At 40.6% G+C, this 12,721-nt stretch overlaps 1 protein-coding gene across 1 annotated transcript; it reads left to right on the forward strand.

Moving 5' to 3' along the window:
- The first annotated feature begins 1,160 nt into the window (after window positions 1–1,160).
- On the forward strand, window positions 1,161–10,143 carry LOC139733630 (etoposide-induced protein 2.4-like). Its single transcript, XM_071644445.1, has 7 exons — window positions 1,161–1,351; window positions 2,414–2,541; window positions 3,224–3,348; window positions 4,817–4,933; window positions 6,898–7,009; window positions 9,134–9,320; window positions 10,029–10,143. The coding sequence occupies exons 1-7, from the start codon at window positions 1,161–1,163 to the stop codon at window positions 10,126–10,128; spliced, it is 960 nt and encodes a 319-aa protein (XP_071500546.1). The 3' UTR covers window positions 10,129–10,143.
- The last annotated feature ends 2,578 nt before the right edge of the window (window positions 10,144–12,721 follow it).

Here is a 12,721-nt window from a genome sequence, read left to right on the forward strand (position 1 = left end):
ATGTCCGGTGTCCAGAACTCTTGCTTGGGTTCTTGTGAACTAAACAATCCCGAAGATTAAAGAATAGATAACCTAGATCAATGTAGATTTTTACGATTGACAGCTGACCTACACTTGTATGCTATGGCCATCTGAGACCGAGATTCAAACTGATGAAATTTACAGCTAGGGTCCAACGTTACTTGTATTAATTAATCTGCAGTAGAGGTTCTAGCCCCTGTACTCCAATAATGCAGTGATAAAAAGTAGGCACTAGATCATGCTCTTGCGGTCTAAGTAGTACTAGTATTTACAGACATGACGAATCTGCCATTACAGGTACAGTTTAACCCGTTGAGGACAAGTCCCAAGTATACTTGGGCAGCTGTCTATGGGAAATGCGTGTTGTAGCAAAATCAGTCCATCCTCCACGGGTTAATTCCACCCTCCCACATGATAATCAACCTTGATTGTGGGCATCTTTGGCAGACAAGTGACTTAAGCTACTTGTACATCTAGGGCTGGAGCTGTAAAAACAGTTCAATTGAAGAAGCAGATACTCCAACCCCAAGCACCTTCTGATCTGGAAATTCTCCCGCCTGAAACCCCTAGCAAATGGGAGAGTCCAACTTGATGTGCGCTTCGCGCACATCACGAGTGGAAAGCACAAAGTTCCTTGCGGCCGGGGTCCCGTAGGGCCCGCTTAACCCGTTGAGGACGAGTCCCGAGTACATACTCGGGCAGGTGTCTATGGGAAATGCGTGTTGTAGCAAAATCAAACCGTTCTCAACAGGTTAAGGGCCCTGGAAGCTCTATTAGGGTTCTAAATGCTCCCTCGTGCTATCTAAGGCTTATTTTTCAACATACGATGACACCAGGTAAGAAATAATTTCAAGCGGGATCAAGACACAGAGCCAGGGCGGGAGAAATTAAATCTCAAGCAGGAGAATGGGCGATTTTGCTAAAATGGGCTTTCGGCGGGAGATCTCCCGTCGAAACCGGGAGAGTTGGAGTCTCTGAATAAGTGTAGAATCTAGCAGTAAACCTCTCTATGATTTCCATCAAAATGTACACAATAGGTTTGAACTTTCCGCGGACTTTTCATTTTGTCAAATGCAGGAGGACGAAGGGATTGAGCAGACATTTATGCCGACATCAAGGAGGCGGGGATCGTCAGAAACATGACAGACATCCTTCGGGTCACCCTGGTCGATATATGCCAGGGCATGCGCGATGCGGTGGTAGGTTGCTTCTTCGTGTTCCGCGTGGATGCGGAGATGGAGGAAATTCGCGAGAAGATGAGGAAGAAGCGAGAAGAGAAGATGATGGAATCAAGGAGGCGTCCACTCCCTATCAAGGAAAAGACAGCGAAGTAAGTGACTTTGTACTGTAAGTGATGCCAAGTTTAGAGAGTAGCTAAGAGTGACATTTTTTTTTTCTTCATAATGTACAGTGTTAAAAAAACAAGTATTAGACCCTATCATCATTATTACCTCCGCTAAGGAAGAAGATTATGTGTTTGTCGGCATTTGTCTATAGATCCTTGTGCAAAATAACTCAAAAAGCTGTCAATGGATTTGCATGAAACTTGCAGGAAATGTTGATGATGACACAAGAAACCGATGATGCTCAGATATTTGCATGCTTTTTCAATACAAAAGTTGAAACTTTGATTTATAAATGAGTCATGTTAGGAGATGGTGACCTTGTGACTGATGAGCCATGTAAACAAAGCATGTTCACCCATTGTTCTTTGTTGATGTTATAGAAGAAAATAGAAATGTAATGATAGCGCCTCAACAATGAGATTTTTGAGTATCTGTGTATCTAGGCCCTGCCCAGACACTAAGCCTTGCAACCATGTCATCATACATGAGTAGAAGTTGTGTCAATGACTCGAATTGCTGTTGGTGAAAATGTGCTCTTATGAGTGGAATATAATATAACATACTATGGGTCAGTCCATCAGGTTGGGTGAACAAATTGCACGGTGTCCATGTAACGGAGGTATGAACTTTTTCATTTTGCAGTGAAGATCATTTCAAATGTCTTTTAGAGTTTTTCTGTGTCAATATGAACTTTGCTCCTTACTATAGTGAATCCACTGCAATGCATTATATAACTGAAGAAATCTTTCATGGATTTGCTGCATCAAAAAATTAATTTTGTTTCCTACATTGCCTGCACGGACATCACATTTGCATTGCATGAAACAGTGGCATACTGGCAATAAATTATCCACTCTGAAATTGCAATACCCATAATGCTTGAGCAGTAAAACTTGGTAGAATACCTTTGTCTTTCCGAAGTCACTACTTTTAGGTGTTTGCTTCTATTTAATGAGGGCTAGAATTCAAGTTCTAGTATGTCACAAAAGATGATCCAACCCTGTGGACTGACCGATATAACAATACTTTTGTCTTGTTATTGACAGTGAACCAAAGGTCATACAAAGAATATTCCAGTGCTGCGCCCTCAATGTTGGTGTTTTCTGGCTGAGTCTCGTGGCTTTCAACAATGTACTCCTTCCCCTGCTGCAATTTATTGTATCATTCATTTTAGGTAAGTTTCATTACATTGTTCTTGAGGCTGTAAGTAGGTATTATGTTTCTGTCGTATTTTGTTATTTGTCTCCTGTGGTAGTTAAAAAAAAAAAGGAAGTGGAAATGTTGCAAAATGCTACCAGACAGAATTGTATTGAGAATTGCAAATGTCAATGGATAACCAACTTGACCAAATTTGCAACATTGCTGCCTACCTTTACGAAGCCATGCCCATTTTGGTTACTTCATGTGTACCTAGATGTCACCCCAAAACGGGCACAATATCTATGATTTTGTGTACATTTCCAATACTGTTTATATGGAAAATAGTGCTCTGACATGAAAGTCGTGAATAACTTGACTATTTTTACATTCAATCACTTTAATTTTATGCTCATTATAGTAGAAAAGTGATCATTGACAATTTCCATTGAAAAGCAAAGAAAAAGCAAGTCAATAAACAGCAAAATACATAACAAACTGCAAAAGCAATAAAATACATAAGAATTGAAATGAGCCTCTGAGAGTTTTTGTGATGTTCAATATGTTTAGATAGATATCCAAACCAGAGCAAGAAAAAATGCTCGCGTAGAAATTTTCACTTTTACGGTGTATAAAGAGAATGCTATTGTAGTCCCTACCCACTGGGTCAAATGTGACACTGTACTTTGACCCCTTGACCTTTGACCTGGTCAATACAGGTGACGCTACCTCTGACAACAAGGTGTGGGCGTGGATGCAGCCCGTACTGACGTACATCTTCCGGGCATTCTGGGTGCTACCACTCTTCCTCCTAAGCAAGGCGGTTAGTGGACTGTGGTTCCAAGTAAGTCACCATCTTTGCCATACCCTTGTCATTAGGTTTGTGCGGGTCTAGGGCAATTACCCCCTGGGCAATAACCCCGGACCCTTTCCCTGACTCTAACCCTAATCCTAATCCTGAACCTAATCCTAACCCTAACCCAAACTCTAACCCTAAACCTAACCCTAATGATTACTATGATCTTTACTCTAACCTTATCACTAACCAATATTTAGCTGGAGGTAATTGCCCGGGGGTGGGGGTGGGGGGTAATTGCCCTAATATAGGTTTGTGCTTTACTGGGATTTATGTGCACTGTATTATGTGTGATATATTTTACGGTTCTTTTACACAATGTATGTATATTCACAAAGTTTTGCAAGTCCACCGATATATTTGCAAAATCAACAACTCACAAAATATTGCCTCCTGTTCCACAAATGTGCTGCATATGATTTCTTTATGGTAGGGAATCACTAATTGTTCTGTTACGTGAAACATGAAAATATGTGTTTTCTGTGAAAATACCTTACAGATTTGCTCATTGGTTTTTGCTGCAAAATCTCATTTGCAGTAGGAGTTGAAATAAACAGGACTGTACAGACTAGCATACAAATGCTGCACAGGTCTGAGTGCGTCAGTCGGAATTGTGTGCATAAGGTAACTATGGAATGCTTAACCCACGAGGCGAAGCCGAGTGGGTTTAGGCTAAATTCCATAGTTACCGCATGCACACTATATTCCGACTGACGCACGAAAAGACATGTGCGTCATCTGTTTTATAGAATGGGTAATTTTCTTGCCAAAAACCCATTTTTCTATCGTGTTACCGGATGACAAATTTACTGGATGCATTTCCTTTTGGCTTGCCATAGACGAGAGCCCGAAAACCATGCATCAGTTTTTACTGGACGCATGGTTTCTCTTCAGAACCATGCATCAGTAAAAACTGATGCATGATTGTTTTAATAGCCAATAGGCGTCTTGTACTGAGTGCGCGAACGCTTGCTTAATGCGCGAACCTTTGTTACAAGTGCGCATGCTCTTGCTACAAATGCGCAATAACATGTTTACCACTGTGACTCAGCGTGCGGCCAGTATAGATAAACACATTGTCATAGCTCTCGACCAATGAGATTGCAGGATTCTCGCTACCCATTCTATAATTGTAAATGTGTGCTGGTGACACTGATAGTTAACTTCACAGTCAGATGAGTGCAGTTGAAGTAGTCTAGGTTCTTCATCCTAATGACCTACCGAGATTTGAACTATCACAGCTTTGTTTTCTTTCTCTTTTTTTTTGCTGCTTTTACTCAAATTTTGCTGGCTTGGTACACTTGTGTTTTTGTTGTTGTTTTTTCTTTAAAATAACATTCTCTTGTTGTCATACATGTAGTCTGCATCTTGTAATGAACATACTTTTTTCAATCTTAGCCAGTCTCTGGTTATTCTCTCTCTGTTTGTTTCTTTGTTTGTGTGTTTTTTTCCCCAGGATATAGCAGACGCAGCATACCGGAAGTCTAGAGGACGACCACAACTCCCCAGCCTCAGTAGACTTATAGCAGACCTCACATTCAGTGTGCTTGTACAGATACTATTTCTCCTACAGGTGAGTGTGGACTAAAAGTTCTAGGATGAATTATTTACAGATTAGAGAAGCATTTCATTTTTTTTTTCTTGTAGTTGTTTCATATTCAAACATTGTGTGATGTTAGAATTTATGTTTCTTCCATAAAGATTGCATTGTAAATTTCTTACGTTCTTATTTTTGTTTTGCGTTTAGTTGTATTTTGATACTCCCTAATGATTTCCCCGTTTTTGTAGGCAACTGCAATGTACTAAAACCTAAAATAAAGGGCATTTGTGAGTAGAAGTTGACAATCAGTGTCAGGACAATGTTACATGTACTTTATTATGCAGTCCCTCAAACTATTTCTTTGTTGCTAGTCAGCAAATGTTTTTGCTGCAGAATCACCAGAATCTCTCCGGTAATGGTAAGAAATTAACATTTCTGGCGGGAAATGAAATCTCTGTGATTATTTATGAGAGTGTAGTTGTCACTTGTAGACATTAATCAGGGACATTGAGAGTGTTCATCCCAAATATGTCCCATGTAAAGCGGGTTGTGGTTCCAATATACATTTGGGGTGGAAATTACGTGTACAAATTTTATCACACTAAAGTTGGCTTTACTTCTAGCAAATATTGTTTTCACTGAAGCGGTTCTCGATCATTGGATAAGCACTCTACTGCATTTTTAGCTCACCTGAGCCAAAGGCTCAAGTGAGCTATTGCAATCGCTCTTCGTCCGGCGTCCGTCGTGCGTCGTCCGTCGTGCGTCGTGCGTAAACTTTTTACATTTTCATCTTCTTCTTGAGAACCCCGTGACCGATTTTCACCAAACTTGGCAGGTAGCATCCCTAGGGGGATAGGATCTCAATTGTTCAAATGGGCACCATGGCCCACTTGGGGGGGCCCAGGGGGGCCCAAACACCCTAAAATTAAGGAATCTTTAAAAATCTTCTTCTCTAGAACCAGAAGTGATAGGGCTTAATTGATACTATGAGTAAGTACATTGATGACTGTAGTTTCAAGTTTGTTCATGGGGGAATCAGGGGTGCCCCCCTTGGGACCCAGGGGAGGGGGGTGGGAGGGGTCCTCATGGGGCCTAAATTGTACATTTTCATCTTCACTTTGAGATCGCCATGTCTGATTTTCACCAAACTTGGTAGGTAGCATCCCTAGGGGGATAAGATCTCAATTTGTTCAAATGGGCACCATGGCCCACCTGGGGGGTCCCCAGGGGGCCCAAACCCCTAAAATTAAGGAACCTTTAAAAATCTTCTCTAGAACCAGAAGTGATAGGGTTCAGATGATACTATGAGTTAGTACATTGATGACTGTAGTTTCAAGTTTGCTCATGGGGTTGGCGGAATCAGGGGTGCCCCCCCCCCCCTCCCCTTGGGACCCAGGAGAGGGATGGGGAGTAGTCCTACAGTTGTAATGGAGCCTGAGTTGTACATGTTCTTCATCTTCTTGAAAACATAATGAATTTTGACCAAACTTAGCAGGTAGCATCCCTAGGGGGATAGAATCTCAATTCCTTCAAATGGGCACCATGTCCCTCTTGGGGGGGGGGGGGGGGGGGGGGCCTAGGGCCCCCCCCCCCCCCCCACATTAAGGAATATTTAAAATCTTCTGCTCTAGAACCAGAAATGGTAAAGCAAAGTTGATACCATGAGTTTGTACATTGATGACTTTAGTTCCAAGTTTGTTAATTGCAGATCCAGGGCTGCCTGCCCCCCCCCCCAAGTTTTTTTTTTGGGGGGGATCCATATGTAGACCTAAAGTTTCCAATGTTCTCAGGTAAGAGTGTGCAAGAATGCATGGAAGGTGAAATTGCGATACTCAGGTGAGCACGTGACCCGCGGGTCTCTTGTTTGCTGGGTACGTGCCACTGGCATACAATCTTTGTGATCATTCTTTTAGTACTGTACTTCATAGACTTTCATTCTCTTTTTCATCTACAGTCAGTGCGCATTGTAAGCTGAAGTTTTATTCTCTTTGATACAGAGTATGCTTGTAAGCTTGGTACCCATCAAAGGAGTCAGCCAGTTCCTGAGCATGTTCCATCTATCTCTGCTGAATGCACTCTACTCATTTGAGTACAAATGGTTCAATATGGGTAAGAGCATACCATAGATGTAGGCATTTGTACGTTTGTGTGTGTTTATGAAAGTGTGGAGATTTCAATTTATGAAATTCTTGCATTGACATGTTTTTATTGCTACTGGTTGGCAAATTTCCCTACATCGATGTAAATAAGCACAAAATTCATTAGTATATTTATAGTAGAAGTCATGATAAATATCATGGGCACACATACTCAAGCAGGATTCTAACGTACGACCTCCTGATTACTGGACAGGGGTCTTATCCACTAAACCATCGAGCTTCCACCCGGCAGCTAGTGCTGGTTCTAATCCTTATAGCATGTAAATAAGCACTGAAGCATGCTCCTTTTTTCCATGCATGCGACGGTGTCGCGGCTGAGTGTATAAGAGCAATTATCACTGAATCACATTAGCACGGTAAGAGTTCGAAGGTTCAAGCCCAACGAAGCCTGAAATATTTGCCCTTTGACAAGGCTCCTTGTCCACATCGGTGCTCTCCACTCAGGAGTACATTAAAGGTGCATGGTCCCGGTGTTTTGGTCAAATGCGTACGCGGACGCACGGCGCAAGTTTCCTATAGAGACCTACGCTATCGACTCCTCTTTAGCGCTTACGCTGTGGCCCACTTCCCCGAGTCCAAAGAAGTCCGATTCACTGTAGTCAGTGGTCCGATCACAGTTAGGCTCATGATTCGGCTGAGGGGGATGACAGCTTTAGCAAATTTCTTTTGTGCTGTCATGATAGCAAGCACATATGCACGCACCTGGCAAAGAAAACAACGAAGGCAACGTTACTTAGCAACACCTACACACTTTACTCTTGATGAGGGCTCAACTTCGGTAATCTTCGTATCAATGCTAACGGTGATAGGCTGTATCATCAACAGCGCCCTGTACACTACCGGGACTATGCACCTTTAAAGGCATAATTTACCATTTGCAGATGAAGCAACAACCCAGCATTAGTGCTTTAAAATAGTTCTAAAATGTGAGTTAGGGATAGAAACAACCACTGTAAAAATTTGAATCTGTATAAAATTGATGTTAAATATTGTTAAATAGACAAAATGTGAACAACGGTTATAACGAAAATGTTTCCAGACTAAACCGTCTACAGTTATCATCAGTTATGGTTTATTGAGAAAAATACTGATATCTCCTTTTATCTTTGACTTTATTGCAAAAATTTTATATGGTACGATGTTTTGTGATACAACAGACCGACACATATGCATCACATGTGATATCTTGAAAATTCTTTAAATCACTGCTCCCAAAGGTAAATGGGACCTTTAAATGAGAGCCCGGTAGGAGGAGAATGTTTATGCTGGTTAATCAGCATGAGTGCACCTGTAAAATGCCAACTGGCTGGAATGCTCCCCAGGGAGTGGAGAGTGAGCACTGTCAGTTCTGTTTGTAAATAATCTACAGTCAACCTTGCCTTAGTTGAATCTATTTAGACTGAAGAAATAGCTTTGACTGAGAGAGAATTGGCTCATAGGGAGTTAAAATCGATAGAATATAAAGAGAAGAGGACTTTGAAAGACCTTCGATTTTCGCGATTATTCAACTTACAATTATGCGAGATCGACTTAAAGGGACTGTACAGTACTGGTTGAGGTGGGGATTCATGTTTTGAACATTCTTAAGTGAGATAATGAGAAGCTTCTTATGAAATATGAAAGAGCATGTAATTTTAGGAAGGATTCAATGTTTATTCGATAAAAATTAGTTTTCAAATGGCTGAGATATCCAAAAAAAAAGTGATAATAATAAAAGGCGACAGGCCACAAATTTATTAGGATCTCTTTGTTTCATCTTGTTTTTGGATATCTCGGCCATTTCAAAACCGATTTTCATCAAATAAACTTTTGATACCCCTTAGAATTGCATGCTCTTTGACATCTCATAGAGTGGTTTCTGAATATCTCGCATAACGTTAAAAGCTAAATCCTCACGTCGACCAGAACTGTACACATCCTTTAAACAAGGTTGACTGTTTCATGTGACAAGGGGAGTGAGAGTCTGTAAAGAGTATTGAAATCCTTAACATGTCCGAAATGCACTGTATTAAAAAAAGAAAAAAAGAACCATTAGCTAAATTCATTATTTTTGTTATTATTTATTCTGTTGCAGGATGGGAGGTCCACACCAGAATAGCCTACGTTGAGGCAAACTGGCCCTACTTCATGGGCTTCGGTCTGCCTCTGGCCCTGATCACCTCTCTACCCAGTTCTTACTTTGTCAGTGGCTGCCTCTTCTCTACCGTCTTCCCCCTCTTCATTATCAGCGGAAACGAGGCCCAGCCGCGGGCCAAGCCCTGGTAAGTACCACCACAAGCCCGCCCTCACCTTGCAAGAGTCCATTTTGCTCATTGTGTTATAGTATGAATTGCGACCAAGCTTTGCAAAATGTAAAAGGGGAGGGGGACATGTACATGTGTGATTCAATAATAACTGGAAACCTTTTGTTACATCATCAATACCGGCTGCGCTGCGTGCCACGCCCTAGCAGAAACTAGAGCACGCACTTTAGTGCGCATATGAAAGCCTAAAAAATGTGCAGCTTGAACTCCCAAGTTCATTGACCCTACCTGCCGAAATATCAAAAATCCTTCATAAAAATCCAATAAAATTCAATACCATTCCCTAACTTTAATCATCTGTTTTTTGTGTCATTTTCAATTCCTGCAAGTTTCATCCAAATCTGTTCACAACTTTTTGAGTTATTGTGAACAGGGACAAACAAACCAACCAACTAACAAACAAACATTCGGTAATGAAAATCTAACGTCCTCCCAGTCCCTTGGCGGAGGTAATGATATCTGAGAAAATATGCAAAGTAGAAATTGTGCAAAATGTGCAAAATCGAAATGTACAAAATGGAAGTAGTAATATTACATACATTATATTGCAATGACATTGTACCCAGTATTCTTCCATGCTGTTGTGTTTTACTAGGTGTTATACATCCTTTGTTGTGATTGGTAAAAAAAATATATAATAATTGAATTTCACATTTTTCTTTGCAGTGACTTCCAGGTGCAGATATTTTCGTTTGCTATCGGCATTGCCAACAAAGTGTTCTACCGGACGGTGAAGGGACCAATCAGGTCTGCCCGAAGCAGGTGATGTCTCCACCTCCCTCGTTATTTTTGCCGCGGGGTTCACGCCAGCCGTTCTCGCCGAACAAGAGCCAGAGGTTCTTGTGTGTATGATGTTGGCAGTGTTCACCTCTTTTGACGCTGGAGGAAAGGTTCCTCAAAATGGCTACTGGAGCAAATGCGATACTGAAATGTTTTGTGATGATTTGTTTTGTTTTTCTTTGAGAGTGATGATTTTTTTTCCCCTTGCTGTCAACAGAGGGAGCTAGAGGCAGCAACGCAAGAGATCTCCAATGTTAGCATTCAAAGAATGAATATTTGCCATTCTAAGAATGGACAGAGCACGGTAAAGTACCATCAGCTGAAGAAAATTGCAACAGCTTGCCAAGAGAGGGTGCTGTAGCTTATTACTGTCAAGCCTTGCTAAATAGTCAATAGTTCAATAGTTCAACTTTATTTTCATTTCCATTAAATAAACAGGAGAAATTATATTCAATGCATAAACAAAACAAATTTGTAGTAATTTCGATAAACGTACATCAACAAGATACATGTGATGATGAGTAACGACATATAATTGCATTTATAAGGTATATACATATGCATATTACACGAATGGTAATGGAAATGGAGGGTCCCACTAAAAAGCCAAGCTTGTACGATATGGGACCCTCAGAAATACATAAAAAGCAAAGTCCATATTGTCAGTTTGACAAGAAATAGTTATAATTATCATCAATTGATAGGTTGAGAGTGTTTTTAGTTTCACTAGGGCTGTTATTCAGTGGTGTGTTACTAATTGTCTAAAATTATTGCAGTGGATGATGACCTCATGCTTGAGTAAAATCCAGTTAATGCAAGGCTGTGTATACTATAATACCAGAAACATTGGCAGCATTATCCCATTGAGGACGAGTCCCGAGTATACTCGGGCAAGTGTCTATGAGAAATGCATGTTGTAGCAAATTCAGCCTGTCCTTAACAGGTTAGACTTTTGCAGTTTGGGGGGGGGGGGGGGGGGGGGGGGGGGGCAACAGCCTTTTTCACAGTATGAAACTATCTTGAATTTTGACTGGCATTGAATGCATTGTGCATATACAAAAGACTTTGCAAGCATTTTGCTTTTGCAAATCTTGACTCACAAAATTTTTGAAAGATTCATGCATGCAAAACCTCTGGTTTAACAGCAACCTGACAAAATTTGTTCACTCAAGTTTAGGTTTGACCTGGTCAGAATGAACAGTGAGAGATCACAATCAATATGTAGGTTTTTTTTTTTTAGTTTTTTTTTTGTTTGTTTCATAGTTACCCACCCTAACAACGATGCAAAAATTCAATCAAAACTATGCACACGGTCAGGCAGAGGACAATCAGTTGTGATCTTGATCTGGTGTAGAAATAGTCGGCAGTTATCTATATGATTAGTGCCATTGTATGATGCCAGACAGCCACAAAAATACAGTGTAGTCTCATTTCATTGAAGCCTAGAAGTTGTGCATTGAGTCACTTTGCTGCAGTAGTTTTTGCATATTTCGTTGCCACATTTGTTTGATTCTGCAATACTAGCCACAGTCACACTGGCAAAGATTCGAGAAGTTTCAGATCGCGATCTTAAAGATCTCGAAGTTTTGCCGGTGTGACTGCAAACTTCTCGCGGAAACTTCTCATGAAACTTTCCTCTCAAACTAGGGATATTTCCCAGACTTCCACCAATCTTCTTGATCATTAGGCAGTGTTGCTAGAACGCTAGAAATGGAACTCTGTGACATTTGTCGCGTGACCAGTCCACCACATGCTTGCGGGTGGTGCCTGCAAAGCGTACGGTCATTGTGACATACAAGTGTGCATTGTTACGTCATCGTCACTAGCTGTCAGACAGTGCGCTGTTCCTTTTTTCTTGCACATGTGCACCAGTGACCCAAACTTTGAGAACATTAAAGATTCAGAAGTTTGACCTCCAGTGTGGATTGATGACCAATGATCGCAAAGACTTTGTGATGCTAAACTTAGCAATATTTAGCCAGTGTGACTGCAGCTAGAATTTAGAAGGCAGGTTGCAATAAACAATCACAAGTCCATGTAAACATGGATGAATATTTTCTTGTGTGTTAGTCTGTTCCGCAGCAGTGTCTATTTCTTCCATAAACAGAGTCTAACTTCGAATGTAGAAAGTAAAGAAATACACTGTACATCAGATTGAACAGAGAAATGTATCGCATTTAGGAAAAATTCCATAAATATATGTGTTCAGTGCTCTACTGTTATAATAAATATGGTTATAACGAAAATTCATTACAACAAAGTAAACATTCAGGTCCCTAAATTGTTAGCTATATTTTATCTTGATGTACTTTATTTGTTTGGTTATAACGACATTTTGATGTAAAAAAGGAAAACCACTGGTCTTGGGGACTTTGTCTTACCTTGAGTTGCGTTTATGAGACCTGGAATATTGATTTTTACTTATGAATTATTGTTGTTTACACAAGGGAATCCAAATTCCAACGACTGCATTCTTTCAGGATTGATACAAAAACAAACAAACAAACAAACCAAAAAACAAAGAAAAATGCCAATGCGTGTTCTGCAATATATGTTAAATAGAAAATTGATACAAATGA

This window comes from Diadema antillarum, unplaced genomic scaffold, assembly GCF_040938485.1.
Source record: "Diadema antillarum isolate AM-2024a unplaced genomic scaffold, OU_Dant_1.0 seq00000485_RagTag, whole genome shotgun sequence".
Taxonomy (NCBI): domain Eukaryota; kingdom Metazoa; phylum Echinodermata; class Echinoidea; order Diadematoida; family Diadematidae; genus Diadema; species Diadema antillarum.

Bases quoted from the DNA above. Each gene is read 5' to 3' on its own strand.
- LOC139733630 (XM_071644445.1), top strand. From the start codon at position 1,161: ATGACAGACATCCTTCGGGTCACCCTGGTCGATATATGCCAGGGCATG. The intron at 2,542-3,223 runs GTAAGTTTCATT...TGGTCAATACAG, and splicing joins TATTGTATCATTCATTTTAG to GTGACGCTACCTCTGACAAC. The intron at 9,321-10,028 runs GTAAGTACCACC...TTTTCTTTGCAG, and splicing joins CAGCCGCGGGCCAAGCCCTG to TGACTTCCAGGTGCAGATAT.